Source organism: Electrophorus electricus, chromosome 19 (assembly GCF_013358815.1).
Source record: "Electrophorus electricus isolate fEleEle1 chromosome 19, fEleEle1.pri, whole genome shotgun sequence".
NCBI classification, from domain to species: domain Eukaryota; kingdom Metazoa; phylum Chordata; class Actinopteri; order Gymnotiformes; family Gymnotidae; genus Electrophorus; species Electrophorus electricus.
Genome location: NC_049553.1, coordinates 4,753,298 through 4,770,587, shown reverse-complemented (window position 1 = coordinate 4,770,587; position 17,290 = coordinate 4,753,298). Strand labels below are relative to the sequence as shown.

The 17,290-nt window shown below is 42.9% G+C and overlaps 3 protein-coding genes across 6 annotated transcripts in view; 1 reads left to right on the top strand and 2 right to left on the bottom strand.

Moving 5' to 3' along the window:
* Positions 1–1,101: 1,101 nt before the first annotated feature.
* Positions 1,102–4,138, top strand: ppp1r15a (protein phosphatase 1, regulatory subunit 15A). The gene is made up of 3 exons (XM_027009962.2): positions 1,102–1,336; positions 1,656–2,562; positions 3,189–4,138. Exons 2-3 carry the CDS (start codon positions 1,672–1,674, stop codon positions 3,396–3,398), a joined length of 1,101 nt encoding a protein of 366 aa, XP_026865763.2. The 5' UTR covers positions 1,102–1,336; positions 1,656–1,671; the 3' UTR covers positions 3,399–4,138.
* On the bottom strand, positions 3,693–10,042 carry acer2 (alkaline ceramidase 2). Its single transcript, XM_027009898.2, has 6 exons — positions 9,658–10,042; positions 9,362–9,476; positions 7,544–7,685; positions 7,235–7,372; positions 5,619–5,756; positions 3,693–5,363 (listed from the first exon to the last, which is right to left on the bottom strand). The coding sequence occupies exons 1-6, from the start codon at positions 9,760–9,762 to the stop codon at positions 5,177–5,179; spliced, it is 825 nt and encodes a 274-aa protein (XP_026865699.1). The 5' UTR covers positions 9,763–10,042; the 3' UTR covers positions 3,693–5,176.
* Positions 10,043–12,966: 2,924 nt separating this feature from the next.
* dennd4c (DENN/MADD domain containing 4C) overlaps positions 12,967–17,290 on the bottom strand; it is a 37,354-nt gene continuing 33,030 nt past the window's right edge. For 3 of the 4 annotated variants that reach the window (XM_035536697.1, XM_035536698.1, XM_035536699.1), the window contains 9 exons: positions 17,060–17,235; positions 16,623–16,817; positions 16,082–16,319; positions 15,726–15,836; positions 15,440–15,577; positions 15,068–15,185; positions 14,753–14,906; positions 13,845–13,909; positions 12,967–13,726 (listed from right to left, as the gene is read on the bottom strand). In XM_035536697.1, the coding sequence (XP_035392590.1) occupies positions 13,590–13,726; positions 13,845–13,909; positions 14,753–14,906; positions 15,068–15,185; positions 15,440–15,577; positions 15,726–15,836; positions 16,082–16,319; positions 16,623–16,817; positions 17,060–17,235 (1,332 nt within the window). In that variant the 3' untranslated portion in view covers positions 12,967–13,589. The remainder of the gene's footprint in view (positions 13,727–13,844; positions 13,910–14,752; positions 14,907–15,067; positions 15,186–15,439; positions 15,578–15,725; positions 15,837–16,081; positions 16,320–16,622; positions 16,818–17,059; positions 17,236–17,290) is intronic. The other variant, XM_027009906.2, reaches the window with a different exon arrangement.

The following is a 17,290-nucleotide window of genomic DNA, read 5'->3' as shown; positions in this document are numbered from 1 at the left end:
TTCATAACTGACACATAAACCTAAATCGGCCTGGTTTAAAATGTTTGTTATTACACTTATTGTTGTCGGAGATAGAGCTTATACTTGTTTCACAATTCTAGATACCAGAATTGATCCCTTTGATTCAACAGAATTCTAGTTCAATGGAATCTTGAACTCTAACCTACTGTACTGGCTAGGATACATTCTATGAGTAAATGACAAAGCACTTCTGTAAGTTGCTCTGGGCAAGAGCATTTGCTACATGACCAAAATGTAATTGTAAATGTAAATAAGAAGTCTGATTCCAGCATGGGTCAGTGTTATTAATATTTCATTTGTCAGGTTTTTTTTTGGGGGGGGTTTTTTTTTTTCGAGTTGAAAACACAGCAATGTCAAGCGACATAATGTCTGTTCACATAAGGTTAAGGTTTCCTGGTTAAAATGATATAGCCCATTATGGCAAATGATTTTGTATGACAAATGAGACTACATTTGTGGTATATCAGTGTGACATTATGCTATGTATATTATATAGTTTTCCTCAAGGCTAGGTGAAGCACTGAGAGAACTGCATTTAATTTTGTGTTTCATTTTGTCAAATTAAAATGAAATTCACTCAAGGACCAGAGTAAACGACTCATAATCAGTAATCTATCTTTTTTTTTTTTAAATCATCCCTCTACCAAACCATTACACTATATGGTTTATGTTGTCAGATGTTTCAGGTAGTTTGCATATAGTAAAATAGGGGACTAATGGCTGATATGCAATGAATAATGGGCTTTTAACCGAGTAACTAAGTAATACTAAACGATTAGTCATATCTATATTTCTCCTTGGACTGTTTCGTATGCACTCACTGCTTTTCTTTGTGATGTGTGGTAAATGAACTGTTTCATTTCCCGAATTGCTTTGTTATGGATTTCACTTTCCATATAAAGATATGATGCAACCTCGTCTCAATTCGACGGCGCCCTGGTGGGCGCGGGGGCGGGGGCGGAGTTTCTAGAAACGTCACGAAACTGCGCAGCGCTGCGTGATTTCCGGCTCTGGGGTTGGAGAAACAGCGCGAGGCACCGCCCGTTTGCGAGACGTCAGCGTGCACTATATAATCGGCGAGTGCCGTTCACGGTGCTATTTCTATTTACAGAGCAGAAGAATGTGAAGTGAGATGAAATACAGACTGATAACAAAGTGACGATTATAAACAAAGCGATAACCGATTACTAAGTCGAGATGGAAGTGCGCCATTTAAGGGACACCCGGACAACTGTGAGGAATAGAAGTGAGCTGAACTCGGTGACTCAAAATCTTCACTGGAGTGATTGTCAAGCAACTGGCTGATTTCTAAAACGTAAGTTTTCTAAGTATGTTGTAACAGTGATATGCTAAAATAAAATAGTAAAATAGAAATGAAAACGTATGTTTCTGAAAAGTATATTAAAAAAAATAATTTAAACACACTGTTATGGCTGGGTTGTTGCTAGGCTATACGGGAATGTAAACACTGGGTAGACTAGTTGGGTCCGATAGCACAGAACGGATAACTTAAGATATCACCTTTGCTATTAACGTTACCGAATTTAATGTAGCCAGAGGAAAGACAGCAAACATTGTGGAGATCGTGTTTGTAGTACACTGTGGTAATTTCAGTTTGTTTTGTTTTCTTACAGAGTGAAAGTGATTGCTATGGCACTACTCACCATTGATCTAAGTCACCCATTATATTCTTGGTGCCTACCACAGTTAGCCCTTTACATCCCAACCATAGAGACCCCCGTACTTTCCCCTAACACCTTAAAGACAAAAGAACATTCACAGCTAAGTCCATACAGTCGTGTTTACATCCTTACCATGTTTCAAAAGATCAGAAGTCACCTGTGGGAGATGGTGTGGAAAGTCCTCCATCACTGTACAGGTTTTACAGCGTTTAATGTGAGCCGTTTAAACACCAGCATGTTCTTAACATATGCCAAAGAAACGATGGCCATGACGCTCGAGTCGAAGAAAAGAGCTTTGGGCTTGGAGGCCCAAGAGTGGCCTGGACAGGCAGCCAGGAGCAGAGAAACCACACGGGACACCATGAAGTCACTGGAGCCACTAACAAAGAGCATGGAAGACCCCGTGGATGTGGCTCTAACCAAGCATGACAAGTTTGCACCTGATGGACATGAAGTTATGCTTTCATATTGGCTTGAATTTGGGATGTCGGAAGAGGAGCAGGAAGATGATGACGGTGGTGTTGATGACAGTGAAGATGAGGCTGAGGAGGAGGAGCACCCTTCTGAGGAGGAAGAAGAACCAGAAAGGAGTAAGGAAGAGGATTCCAACTGGTCAGATGCTGAAGATGATTCAGAGATGTCCACAGAGAGCACAGAGTTATGGGAGTGCTTCTTAAACACTAGCGATCCGTACAATCCACTCTACTTTTCCAGCTCCACTGGAGTCAAAGCAAATACTGTGGATGCTAGAAAAAGGTGCCCAGTTTCAAGACCCACAGCCAGCAAGGCTGAGAAGCAAACATCTACAGATAGAGAAGAGCCCAGTCCTGAGCGGAATACGAAGGAAGGGACAAAGAAGGTAGATATAACATTGATATAGTACTGATATAGTGTTCACTACTTGAATAGATCGTAGCAAAGAAACAGGCAGAAAAGTATATTTAGTGATAAGAATATGAAGTGCTTTTCAATAGTATTTTTGCTATGGGGTTTTATAAGTTCTTATACCATTATATGTTAAACTCTAGTAAAAGACGAAAACTGCAGTGTGGAAAATCTGTAGGCAACCAGGTTACAGAGAATGTTTCCTGAATGGAGATTTGTTTTGGAATAGAAGTGATGCAATTCTGTGCAAGTAATAAATAAGAACAGTCATGAATTACGTAGAGCTAGCCAGAAGCATGGTCTCATGAACATGTCAGCCATTTAAAAACTTGTTATTAGTTCAGACCCATTGACTAGGCATGAACCTGTAACAGTAACCATCTATATCAAAGCAAAAAAACAAGTGTGTGTCTGTGATTGGGTGAAGGGTGAAGGGTGGAATGGAAATAACAAGCAAAGAGGGGCATCCCCATTCTTTTCTTGAACATCAGATCAGAATCAAATGTTCTGCATGTGCTCTTTTTGTACTACATGCCCAATTTGACATAGTATTAGTCAAGCCAAATTTGATTGATCCCAGCCTGTAACTGCCATTTTCAGGTACATTTCAGCGAGGAGGTGACAGTACACCACCTAGTGGCCTGGGCATTTGCCAGCCGGGCGGCGCGAGATGGATCCTGCTGGTTGCAACTGGCCAGAGACAGAGATCGTTTCAGAAGGAGAGTGGAGAAAACGGGGGCAGGTGTCAGCCCCTGTCTAACAGCTGAGCACAGAGCCATGGTGTGGGAGAGACTTGAGAGAGGGTTTTAACCTTAGGTTTTACCATGTTACTTTCACTTCTGTGGGATTTTTTCTTTGTGGTGTTATATATACATAAGCACACTCTGTTACTACTATAGTGCTATATTTTACCTCAGCACACTGGAGTTACTACACTCCAAAAAGCACTTTCTGGTGGTTTTATTAGTGATTGTAAATATTTAACTTTTTATTATTTATTAAAAGTTGTTGTTTGAATATTTATTGAATTTGTATAGAAATAAAATGGCACAAAAATATTGTCCACCAGGCTCCAGGCTCCTTAATCATAAGCACGGCTGAAAATATGGTCGCCCTTTTATTACATAAAATGCAAAAATACAGACATTAAATGTTTTGCTCCATTGTAAACAGTCATTTATCATCAACACTTATAAAATGATTCATTGCTTAAAAACAGGAGAAAAAAATCTTTGTATGCTTGGTCTATGTGAAGTATGAGTGGCAGGCATCAAATACATCAAAGGCCCTCATGGTATGTGCAAAGTAACACAAACTCAATTCTCTTAGGATATGGCAAAATTGTTCTCCCTTTACAAAAGATCAGGGGACACTGACTAGTAACTTTCCACATAGAAAAATTGGAGTGTTTTTGTTAGAGGTCACAGAAAAACACTTCAAGGATGGCTGACTGAGAATGTGTTTAACACGATCATTTGTGCAATAATTACATCTTTGACACTGCTTTCACTGTCCTCAGTCAAAAGAAGACAAAAAAAAAAAAAAAAAAAGTCATGCCAGTGTCTTCAGGTAAGGCCGTGTCAGTGCTTTCAGCAAGCAATCCTTCTAAAAATAGTATGCCTTTAGTTACACCAGTCACATGGGGGAAAGAAAAACAACCATTTGTGAAACTTGCCAGACATTCTCAGAAGAGCATTCCTTTAAATACATTTCAAACATATCCAAACAGTCTTTTGTAACTAGAAGAATATGTCCTCAAATCCAATATGGAATAGCCAAAAAGGCTCACATTAAACCTATTTAATCAATTAATTATGACATTCATATATCATATATATCAATGTATAAAAAGTTTTCATACAGAGGGATGAAACAAGTGCATATGATATATCTGGCTGATATGTTTCAGCCTATAGATGCCATTAAACTAGAAAGTAAATCAATGAGTCCATATTAATAGCAAATATATTTCATTTTAAAGGTATGGTCATTTTAAAAGTCAGCTATTAATACAGATAATTGTTAACATTAGAAATAGTGGTTGTAAATTTGTTCTTGGTTCAGAAATTTGATTAGATTCCTTTTTGGTACATGGTACACATTTTTTGCTCAGCTTTTTTTCTATTCATCTAGTATATCCTAGCATATCTGCAAAACATTAATATCAAAAGGTGAACAACCATCACTCAAATTATTAAATAAAATAAAATGAAAAGTGAACAGTAGTTTTAGTGTGAACAAACAGCAAACAAGCAAAATATGCATTTAAGCTCTTGTGCTTTTTTCCCCCCCCAGTGTCAACACAAGGAAATTAAAGTTTCTCAGTTGCATTGCTGGTTCATAAAAATGTAAGTTTGAGGCAACTGACCCTTTACTTACAGAGCAACAGGAACATCTGTGTTTAGCCTGCTTATGTTACACAACGTCTTCTCAAGACCTTCTGAAGAACACTAATAAACAAGGTTCCCTAGACTACGTGCAGTAGTATTAATACTTGCAAAATTGAAGCACTAGTCTATGGCATGTTTGGAACGCCCAGTGAAATGGGCAGTGAAGACGGAGAACGTTGTTTGGGTAGTGCCGTCTAGTCATGTCACCTTGATGGAGGGCTTCCGGTGAACACAGAGCAGGGTGACGTAGGGCACCCCAATGAAGGCCCACTTCTCACTGGGCCAGAACTTGACCACGGGGCCCTGCTCTGGTGCCTCAGAGGCCGCATCGAAGTACGCGAAGCACACACAGCCGAGGTAGGAGGCCAGGCAGATCAAAATGTGCCTATGTATTGAAATAATGGGTGAAATAAACTGCATGGATTACAAGATGTTGCTTTAAAAAAAAAATATGTGGTGAGTGTTTTGGAACATTTAGCATTTATAGACATTACTGAAAATCAATTTCAGAATGGCTTTCTCCACTACTAGCAACCACTCAAGAGCCCTATGTGGAAACAGGTGTGCACAGATGCAGTGTGGACTTGTAGCAAAGTTGACTTGTGCACAATACATGTAGTGAATGTGCAGGTGCACTCACCAGGCGCAGTGCAGGTAGGGGAAGTTGACAGACGACCACATCTCACAGAAGATGCGGTCACTGATCCAACACAAGAGTGCTAGGGTCCACCACAGGCCAGCGAGGAGTCCCAGCTTAAACACGCGCAGGTTTTCACATCTGCTCAACAACACACACAAAAAATGAAGACACATTCTAGAAGGGCGCCCTTCAGATCAGCTGGTCAGTTTTTTTCCCACCCACAGTTCTACAGAGTTCCTGCTCACAGAGACAGAAGGGGCAATAACCTTCATGGTCTTCAGAAAGAAAGAGAGAGATTTAAGGCTTATTTAATATTTCCATTTGGCCCAGAGTTGCTGAAGTCAGGTTTTTGGGGACACTGTCAGCACTGTTTAAAGTCTTAGCCAACGCATCACACTGCACTGGCTGAAGTAAATGTGCCGATTCCGTGAACGGCTGTAAATGCACTTACAGCTGCATCTGTCTGTTCACTGGTGTTAAATGGATCCCAAAATGACCATGATAGATGAATTGAAGAGCTTAATAACATTAAGGAATGTTTAAAGTACACTCAGAAGTATGGTTCATTACCATGTCTTTCATTAACTATGTTTACACCTGGATGTCAAGCAGGTTTTTCAGAAACATCTTAAATGCTTCTGTAAGTGTAGTACACAAAAAAGAAAACAACTATGCTCTGTTACACTAATGACATTCATCTTTGAAAATCACACCCACATTTTCTTTCCCATTCCATTGGTTATGGTTCTCCTTTTTACCCTACTATTTGCATGTGTGCTCCAACATCCAGCAGGCAACATCCCAGTGATGCATTCAGAGCCCACTAAAGGTACTTTGTGTTTGGAATATGATTCACCACTTGACAGACCATCAAGGAAAAAAAACACAAAACAAAAAAAACAATAGTTCCATGTACCCCATATCATTCCAGTGCACAACTTCCATAAGAAATTTTTTCATTTCTTTATGAGGTTTGGTGGCGCCAGCATAGTGTCCGATACCAACTGTGTGTTGACCCAGGTCACTAAATCTTGAGGCACAGCGCTAACAATAACAGACCGCTAGAGCTTGGAGCCTGCCAAATGTTCAAGCAGTGAGAGAACAGGAAGATGACAGGGAAAGAGCAGGAAACACGAGTGTGGGAGCCAATGAAAACTGCACCATATAGGGTGTGGTGCCATGGTAATAAACAGCACAAAACAAAAAGCTGTTACGTGAATGAAACACACCAAGAGAGCTTTCACCATAGTGTTAACGACAATATTTTGTCCGAGCGCAAACCGACCTTCATGCTTTGTAGCGCCATAGTTCACGCCATAGTTCATAGACATTCTATTTATCTCTTTCACACATGCAGGCTGCGTGCACACACGCACACACGCACACACACCCCTGATCTTAGTCTCAACTGGCCTTCAGAACAGAAGAGGAGCGGCAGACCATACTTCCTGTTGTGCACTTCCTGCGCTGTCACTTAGCACACACAGAACAAACATGACACGGGAGTGACTAAATCAGTTAGAACAAACAACAATGGTGGGGGGGGGGATTGAAAAAAAAGAAAAAAGACAAGACTGAATGCATCAGACATACGCAGTACATACGGTACTTCTCACCTCTTCAGCTCGGTGATGAGCAGTGCTGTACATGGGATCCCAAGGGTCATTAGCGAGATCGAGTTGATGGCCGGCTTGATGAAGGCCAGCCCGGTAGTGATGCCCGAGAGAATGCCAACGACCAGTTTGAACCTTGACCTTGAGGAAACACACACACAGAGAGAGAGAGAGAGAGATGCACCATCTGTATCAACATACAGCTGAGGTGCATCATGAATGCAGCATTCAGCCATTTCAATCTAGGTTGCATAAACCAGATGACCTGACAGGTCAAACTAGAGTCCCGCACGAGAAGAGCGTTCCCCTTACCTGTCTCTGCGGAACATCTTGGGCAAGTAACGCTTGGGGAACCACATGCCGATGGCACACATCAGCACCCACAGTATTGCCAGTTCATCCAGCATCTGTCCCAGGAAACTCAGTGTGGCATGGAAATACGTGGAGCCAATGCCTACACATGATAACAGCAGGGTCAAATGTTCCCGCTACACAACGTATAACTTACAACACACTTTCACCTGAATCTAGCAACCCCCACCCCCAAACCTTTTTGCACCCAACACCAATGCGCCACACTATTCTGTACTACTCTGTACAAAATGCATCATGTGTCTGTACCATATATACTGAGGATATTATTTTGCATATACACCCAAACACTACAGTACATAATACACTATTATATGAATTATACTTTATCTTATTTTGCATTGCTCTTGATTAGCTGTTAATATTTAATTCTGTCTGCTTAGTATGTGTAAAATGTCACGTGCAGTCACCACAAATTTCACGTATGTGTAACAACTGGAAAATCAAAGTGACTGACACGCTTACACTATTCACTGACTCTGTTTTAAGGCTCTTGGAAAAGCAGACTATATGAACCTAGTTTTCAAAATGCAATGTGTGGGAGTACTGCAATGATAGTATTAGAAAAACCACCTTGTTATGTTTTTGTACTTCTGAGAACACCCAACAAAGATGGTGTCAATGACTCAGTACGGAAGCTCCATTTTTTATCAATAGATGTCTTCATTTCTGTATTTGGCAACCCATTTCTTCATTCTTTATAAAATATACTTACTCTGGGCCACTGGTGAATAATTGATTTAACAACTGAACAAAAGCAATGCAAACACTACCCAGGGCTGTGTCAGCACTTCATGAAGGTCATTCATTTTACTCTTACAAACCACAAATATCATACAGAAGACAAGCACGGCCTTAAAAAGGCTCAAGTGCCAATGCTTGTTTAGCTGGAGTTGGTGGTGTCTTCATTTCACCAAACAAAGCTTTGTTAATGATCTGTAAACACAACATTGAAGAACGCAGCGTCTGTTGTGCAATTCCACATGACTATAACTCTTACATTTTTTTTTAAGTTAAATGAAGTCCTCCCAGTGCTGCCTCTCTAAAGGAGTCCTCTGTGTATTGTGATGCAGAAGGAAATCTATGAAGCCAAAGAGCTCAGTCCGTCCGTACAACTGGTGAGCAACTGCAGGCAAAAACCAACTGCCACCGTTGCTGGTGGGGTGGCGACCAGCCTCAGCTCACAAACTATGAGAATGACGCCGATATGCGAGGGCATATTTCCAGTCTCAGAACGAGACAAAAGACAGAGTGTCCCTTGTTCCTCATTGACCACCTCGCTGAGGACTCTGAGAGGATCACTGTTTTCACATGCAGGCTTGTTGGTATATTTTTGGTCACCCCAAGTTTAACACTACCCTCACCCCCCAAAGCTAACACAGAAATGTGTAGCCGTATTGAATAAGAACATTTATTTTCGTTTGGTGGAACTGCACAGATGGAGATTATAAAAAATGGTCTAAATTCATTCAGCGAAGGTAAAAAAGGGTAGGCATCGCATGAGCCATTATTAAAGGTCTACAAAACACATTTGTTCCAGCTTCCTCATATCCAATGTCCACTCCTCAAAAAAGATGCAAGCAAGAGAAAGCGAGGTCGCAACCTATTGTTCTCTACTCTTCTTAAAAGCATGAACCAAGCTGTCCTTGTGACGACGTTTAGGTTACTCGAGGTTACTATAATAAATAAATAAATAAATAAATAAATAAATAAATAGATAGATAAATAGATAGATAGATAAATAAATTAAAAACTTACCGACCACTACAAGCAGAGCCCATATGAGATAGATCCCACTGTTAAAATGCGTAGCATACTGGCGGAAAAGACACATCAGTATTGGGGGCAGAACGAAAAACAGAATGTTGCTTATCTAAAAAGACAAATAGACAAAAGAAGTAAAGGTCAGTGAAAGCTGTCAATCTATGTATATATTAAACGGAGTTCATAAATCACCATGAGCCAGCATTGTTAAAGTTTTACAAGTCGTCAGTAGTTAGAAACGAATTTCGGCTGCGCGGCCACGCTTGACCGGGACAGACAGTAACGCGCACCGTGTTGTAGAACTCCGCTATTCCAGGGTAGATCAGATAATTGCCCTCGCACCAGTCCACTTCCGAGCTTCCAGCCTGGAGCTGATTCCAGAAAAGCACGTTCATGTTGAGCAAGTACGAGAAACAGCTGCGTACTTGGTGTAAAGCGTCCCCGGACGAGAACTAGGTTAAATAGCTTCACACAAAGAGACCGTAGAGTTTTGTTTCGATAACTCGGACGTAACACGATGTAAACCGCTTCCAAGCTGTTTTCGAGTTTCTCTTGATGGTCTGACGCTGATCTCGAGTTGTCTACTCATTTTGCTGTAGAGTTGAATTGCAATCCGACTCACAAGAGCCGCTTTCGGCAACTGCATGTTATTTGCAACAACACGGTAACATGTGATCGACGCATGCGCACTTGCAAACCTTAGACATTCTCATGGTGTGCTGTGGTGGAATAAGCTAGGCTGCAGGTTGGTCTAACGCTAAAATAACAGAACGGCTCGCATAATGGGAAAAGGGTGCAACACCACAGTCAACTCTAGCAAACGTGTTTCACTTCATTAAGTGGACTTTTATCGTATGAAAAATAATTGTATGAATAGGCTGCTGCTTTAAAAAATGCTGTAATTAAAAGACACATTTCATACTTTTCTCTGAATACATGCCTCAGATACATGAATGCAGGTGCTTCGTGTGAGAACAATGCAAGACATACCAAATGAACACATCATTAGGCAGCTGCACATAGCCACTGTTCTCCACTGCTCGCATTACTCACGTTGCTGGCATCCCATTGGGTGTTAAATGTTGCTCAGAAGAATGAAATCATACACCCTTGTCTAAGGTTTTAGAAATGAAAATAGCTAACCTGAAATAATCCTCACCTTAAACCTGACGTGCTAAGCTTATTTGATAAATAAAATGGTTCTTAAATATTCTGTGTCGTTTGGAGTCATCTTGAAAGTTTCTGACATGGATGTCATTTGCTTTGGCATTTAGATGACATCCATGTAATATATTTGCATATTAACTACTACTGTAAAATGCTTTTTATGCATCAAACCATTTGTAATAAAAATTGTTTTAGTAAAAGGTGAGACAACAGGTGGGAAAAAAACCACTCAGAATATAGTAACAAAGGATCTACCTTAATCATAAATAAATGTAGCCGTATTACTTAGCATAGGAAACAAGTACATAAGCTGTACTACAATAACTAGTTACAATACAAGATCATGTCTAGTCTACTCCCAAAGAAGAATCAAATTCACGCATAATTAAGAGATTAGGCATCTTTGAATCAGGACAAAGCATGTTTTATTGCAGGGCAAGTGAAGGCTGTACAAATTTACACCCACTCCACACGATGGCAGATGACCCACCATCTGGAAAGAACAGGCTTATTGAACCCGAGAGTTAAACACTATTCCCAGAGGTCCTTGTGCAATATGGTTTTAACCTCTATCCTGGACTTCTGCTGGATGCAGAACTGATCCTTGTTCAATGCTTTCAATGTCCTGACTATATCAGGATTTAATCATTTTAACAGGACAGTATCAGTTTTGCAACCTGTGAGTACAACCAGATACACTGTAAAACAAGAAGGAACTGCTTGGAGTTAAAACATTAGCTACAGTAAACGAAGCAATTCTATGCCAGCAGTGTAAAGGATAATGCTTTAAAATAAAAGTCTGTTATATAAATAGGTTGCTTGGTACTCCAGTCGTTAGTAAATTATATCCATTACAATATATTGCAGTGAACACAATGCAAGCGGTTTTATGAGGTTGGAATGTTTAGAAAGGGTAGAAAACAACCCTTCTTTCAGCCTTTAGTCATAGCACTACAAGTTATTTTCTCAGCTCCATCTCAGATTGGTCAGGATATGAAAGATTCGAGTGTTGGGTCAGGAGTCAGCACTTCCTAAACAGAGTTCTCAATGGACGTCCATAATTTATATTCTGTCCCAACACTGGGATTTATTCTGCAGTAAATCTCATTACAATGTTATATTCCAAATGTGTAAACAACATGAAACCATCCACCTACAGCTTGACCTCTGGCCTTTCAAGAGTACACTCAGTACACACGCGCTGTTTTTGTTTGCCCAATAAAAATGTAATTCTACGGTCTTGCAAAGACCAAGATATCAGGTTGAGCTTTGTCTTTCATACCATCAATTGAGTACTACACAACACAGACAAACCAACCAGCCACAACCTAAACACATTTGCAACAGATTCTCCTGGCAGAGCTACTGAGGGGGAAAATAGACTGACATGATCTGTACGTATCTCCTGGGTGTAAGGTAAATCTAGATTTATAGAGGTTGTTGGAAACAGTGGTTATCAAGTTGAAAACCCCCTTAATACATATGGAATTGTTTCATATTTGCCTCAAACAAATTTGTTATTTTACGAGGACAAAACCATGGGACAATGCTATATTTACATCAGCTGTCAAAAAAACTAAGCGATAAGTGATAAAATCTGATAACTTAAGGCAGACTGATTTCACTCTATCATATTAATTTATTAGTAGTAAAACCTACCTTGGCTAAGTAACAAGGCACAAGCACTACTGAAATTCTTTCAAATCATCTTTCTACAGAGGACTAGCAATGCAGTCAGTCTTGAGAAGTCATTAATTCAGAGTGACAGCAAAATTAACTTAAGACTCGAGCTTCCAATGAAAATTAATATGCATTTGTATGCACAAATACCATAAAAGGTTTAAAACACCATTAAGAACACCGAGAGGAACAGGGAGCATGCTGTACATTCTAGAGTGGACATTTTAATTTCCAATGGAAAAAAGGTTAATGTACATAGGGATTGTGAACATTTTTTCTAAATAATCATGACTTTATTAAAGACAAGTATGTCTGTATGAGTGAATAATGTTTTTTTCCATTTCAGTAGTAAAACTTCCAACTTTCAATGAAACTTATTTTCCCCACAATATATTTAAATTTAAGGTCCAAAGGTGTAAGAAAAACATGTAATTTCCAGTAAAACTTACTTTACTGTCTGTTACAGAACCTGAACTTACCACCAGCTACCTTGTCTGAGACATTAGATTTTCTCTAGCTTACTGGAATAATTTGATTGTCTGTTGCCACAGTATCCCAAGGTATGATGCCAGTTTACACACATGCATACACTTGGGTATGTATGAAAACATGCATACACAATCGCTCGCTCTCGCGCTCTCTCTCTCTCTCTCACACACACACACACACACACACACACACACACACACACACACACACACACAAAAACCACACACAAACATGGCCTTGCACTGTGACACTCAAGACCCACATCGATAATATAGGCTTGGCATTTAAGACTGACTCCATAGAAATCTAGGACAAGATCCCTCACTTTGAAAAAGGCAAATATCAGTTCAAATATCCCATCATAGAAAAATATGTACAACCAACAATGGAGAAAGATAAAGCAATTCATTTTTTTTTGAAAGTGCACATTGTATAAGACCCTTGAAATGGACATCTCAAGAGAACACGGCTCCATTTCTTCTGGACTCTTTCCACAGGTAGGCTTGAAGGGAAGATGGAACGCAAGGCAGTGTTGAGGGGGCCGAGAGAGTTCCCACCTCTTCAGTTCTTTACTTCCCTTCTACAGGGTCCATGCACATACCTGATGATGTTTCCATGATTTGAAGACATTCAATAACTCGCGCTAATAAAACAACTACCTGCTACATATCTGGCGTTGCTAAAACGCTGCCAAAAAAAAAAAAAAAAAAAAAAAAAGCAGGCATGGAACAAAACCAAAGTATGTTTTGGAGGATGATGACAGGTTACCATCTTTGGGTGACAGTTGTGAACAAGGGGACTTAGCCCCCCCCCGCACCCAGCGCCTGAGCCGGGGTCTGCTGAGGAGACGCGTGGCGCCCCCGTGCAGCTGCTGGTGCTGGGCGGGTCAGATGAATGGAGCTCCGAAGCATTTGAGGCACCACTGCACGCTGTTGGAGGGGGGGCCGTCAATGGGCGAGAGTGCTCTGAGCTGCTCGGGGCCGAGCTCGTCGAAGGCTACACGGTACTCCCGATCGAAAGCTTCTGTGAGTAGAAAGAGAAAGGCGGTGCGTGAGAGCCAGAAGGGCCTACGGCTTCACTGTGCTGAGTGCAAAGGGAACCACACGGGAGAATGAGCAGGTTCATGTCAACGTTTCCTCACCAATATCAATGTTCTCCCTCCCCAAGGCCACTAGTGAAAGGAACAAGATCTCCCTGTATATACTCCTACAGGGACGGAGAAAAAGAAGAGATACAAATAAGGCCTTTAGGTTAATTTATAGACAATTTACATGCATAAGAGCCTATTACAAGCCATGTGCAAGTCTATATATAATATATACACTCCCCAGTTCTGACATAGGTCCGAAATTGCTGATCGAAGACTTTGATACACAACAGCCTCTGTGTTCACAGAATGGGTTAAAAGAACAATCAAACAAATCCAGTTCTGGGGGGGGGGGGTGCTGTGATGATGAAAGAGGTCTGAATAGAGCGGCCAGACTGGTTCGAACCGACAGAAAGACTGTGGTAACTCAAATAATCAGCATGACAGCACGTACAGCACATTGCATCTTGAGATGGATGGGCTATAACGGCAGAAGACCACACATCGACTTCCAGCCCTGTCAAGAACAGAAACCTAAGGCTGCAGTGGTCACAGGCTCAGGCATCTGGACAGTCAAAGGCAGGGGAAACCTTGCCAGGTCTGATGAATCGTGATTCCTACCAGCTGAATATCAGTTTAGTATTAGCACAGGAGTGGCAACTCAGCGGCCTCTCCCGTCACTGGATCTAGAGCACCTCTGGGGTGCTGTAGAAAGGGAGAGTCACAGCATGAAAGTGAATCTGCAGCAATAACATCTGGCAATCATGCCGACTTGGACCAAAACCTCGCAAGCATCACAAGAACGTTTCCAGAACCTTAGAAAGTACATTTCATGAAAACCTCGGGCTGCTCTGACAGCAAACGGAGGCTCAGACTCAGTAGTAGTATGGCGCGCACACGTACACACACACACACACACACACACCCACAAGTAGCTGATGTGACAAGTCTAATATTCTGACCTTTGTCGTTTGACCTGTGGGTGTTTCTTGATGTCCCTAAGGAGCAGATTGATGGGGCCGTAGACGTCGTTGGTCTGGATGCTTCTGACGATGCTGTTGAGTAGTCCCCGCACCTCCTGGTGGTCAGTGGGGGCCAATGAGCCCTTCTTACGCACTGCGGGTTGGGGTGGAAAACATTCATTCAGGAGAGTACCGGGTATCGCCATCTGCTGTGATTTAACCTGAGGACTCCTGCTTCTCTAGCTAGGGTACACCGATTGGCTTAAGTGCCACTGCTCTCTGTGCAGCGCTGCCATCAGCCACACGGTAACTCACAGAAGGTCCTCCAGAGCTGGTAGAGGGGCTCGGCGGGGTCCTGGTGCAGGTTGACGTTGTCCCACAGCAGCTGAACATACACCTGCTTGCTGTCCTGGGGCAGGGACGTCTGCGCCAGCTACAGCGGCACATGCGGGGGGGGGGGGGGGGGGGGGGGGGGCATGTCAGGACAACATCCTCCAACTCGTTGTGGCATCATTGTTTTAGCAACCAGGTGACAGCGCATAGTTATCACAACGCTTTAGTGACGCGGCTAGAAAAATATATAATGGGATAAGGATATATGATGTGCAAAAAAACCCCAAAAACAAAAAAGGACGCGCAGACAGAGAAGAGTGGGTGGAGGTGTGCGAGAGCGGAACCGTGCATGACCTGCACGCCGTTGTTGCAGTGTTCAGAGGTAAGTATGAGTCCTGGCAGACTGCTGGGCAGGTCCAGTCGCTGGAAATACCACACCAGGTTCCAGAAGATGATGGGGTGCTGGCTGAGGAATTTGTGGGTGTAGATCACCTGGAGAACACAGCGCAGGAATGAGACAATTAAGACCAATTTAAATGATTGTTCTCGTACGCTACTCAAAATCAGGGGGAAAGGACCCTAAATAATGTTTCAAAAACCATGAGCAGTTTTAAAGCCATTTTGGTTGAAAAAGGAGCACCTGATCGCCCTCGTTCTCCAGTAAGGACTCCAGTTCTTTGCGCAACACCAGCGGGCTGAGGTAAGGCACCGAGACGGGCGGCGGGTCGGGGCGCTTCTGGCCCAGCGTGTCCTGCGGCACGGGGAGGAAAAAAGGTCAGTTCGCCCCAAACGATGTGTGGAAATAGTGGAGCACCGCTCTTGGGAATCTGCAAACATCACATGACATCACATCCTGTCCAAAAATATGATGTACTTCGAGCAGTCCCATCATTTATTATGGTCAATCTGTGTTTTTCAGTATTTGGAAAAGGCTTAAACGTCACTAGTTGGGTGCGGACGGGCGGAGGGTGGGGGTGGGGGGGGATTAGCACTCACCACCACCTCCTGCAGGCTGTTTGGCAGGCTGGAGGTGGACACGCCGTGACTGGGCCACTGCGCTGAGTCCAGGCTGTGCAGGTGCCCTCCTACACTGTTGCTACGGGTCAGAGATGTACCGCGTTTCTCACCCTGCACCGCCAGCAGGCTCAGGGGGTCTGAAAGCGCCATCTCCGGCCCTGACCTGGGGAGGCATAGGTGGCTCGGTAGCATGGGCATTCCCGGTGCAGTGGACAACCTCCGAAGAGACAACTGTTACCAAGAACAAGCCTGGACATCCTGCCCTTTTCCCTCCCCCTTATGCAAATTAACGGCATATCGGTGTGACCCAGAGTTCAGCTTAAATTTAACGCTGTCTTTGGTTTTCGGGTAATGACTGCCAGTGCTATGACATGCATAACCCAGGCATTGTATTTGGGTCAGATCACGTAAAAGAACTTACACATAACACGTATATTATGGCGCACGGCTCCGTATGTTATTACATAAATATATGTTATTATGCTCCGTATGTTATTACATTAATATGAAAGTGGCATACGATTTCTGTGTCCCGGCCTGGGAGGTCAGCGGGTCGTCGGGCTCTTCCTTGCTTGTGGGGCATTCTGCGAAGCTGATGAGGTCTGGGGGCTCGCTGGGACCGCCCGCCGTCACCTCTGAGGAGCCGTGGGAGGCCGTGGGCCGTGGGCTAGCCCTGTGGATGCTGTCTCCTGAAGTGCTAGTCTTCAGGTAGAACCTGTTCCCATAGACATGCAGGATGGGAGTAGGTGAAACAGCGCAGCGGTGAATGAAGGGACATTCTGTTTTCATTTCTGAAATTCCCCTGAACTTGGCACATACATAATAGGAGAAAGGCACTCGGGAGGGTGAAACAACCACTAAAGCCCAAGTCTGCACTGGCAAGCCGCTGTGTTTTCCAACTTGTCATTTGGCTTCACTCTCTCACCTGGCCTCTGTGTCAGACGTTTGGGAGCTTACCCAGGGGTGGTGCGGAGGTCGTGGAACTCCACGTGCAGCAAGGGTAGGAAGGAGGCCTGGCAGAACGGACAGGTGGTGTTCAGGTTGGAGTCGTATGCCGTCCAGCCCGCCATGATCTCCTCATCATACACCAGAGCATCACAGAAGCGACACTGAGAACAGCTGGACATCAACACCTAAGGGGCAAACACCCACACACGCAGGCAGGCAGCCACACACACACACACACAC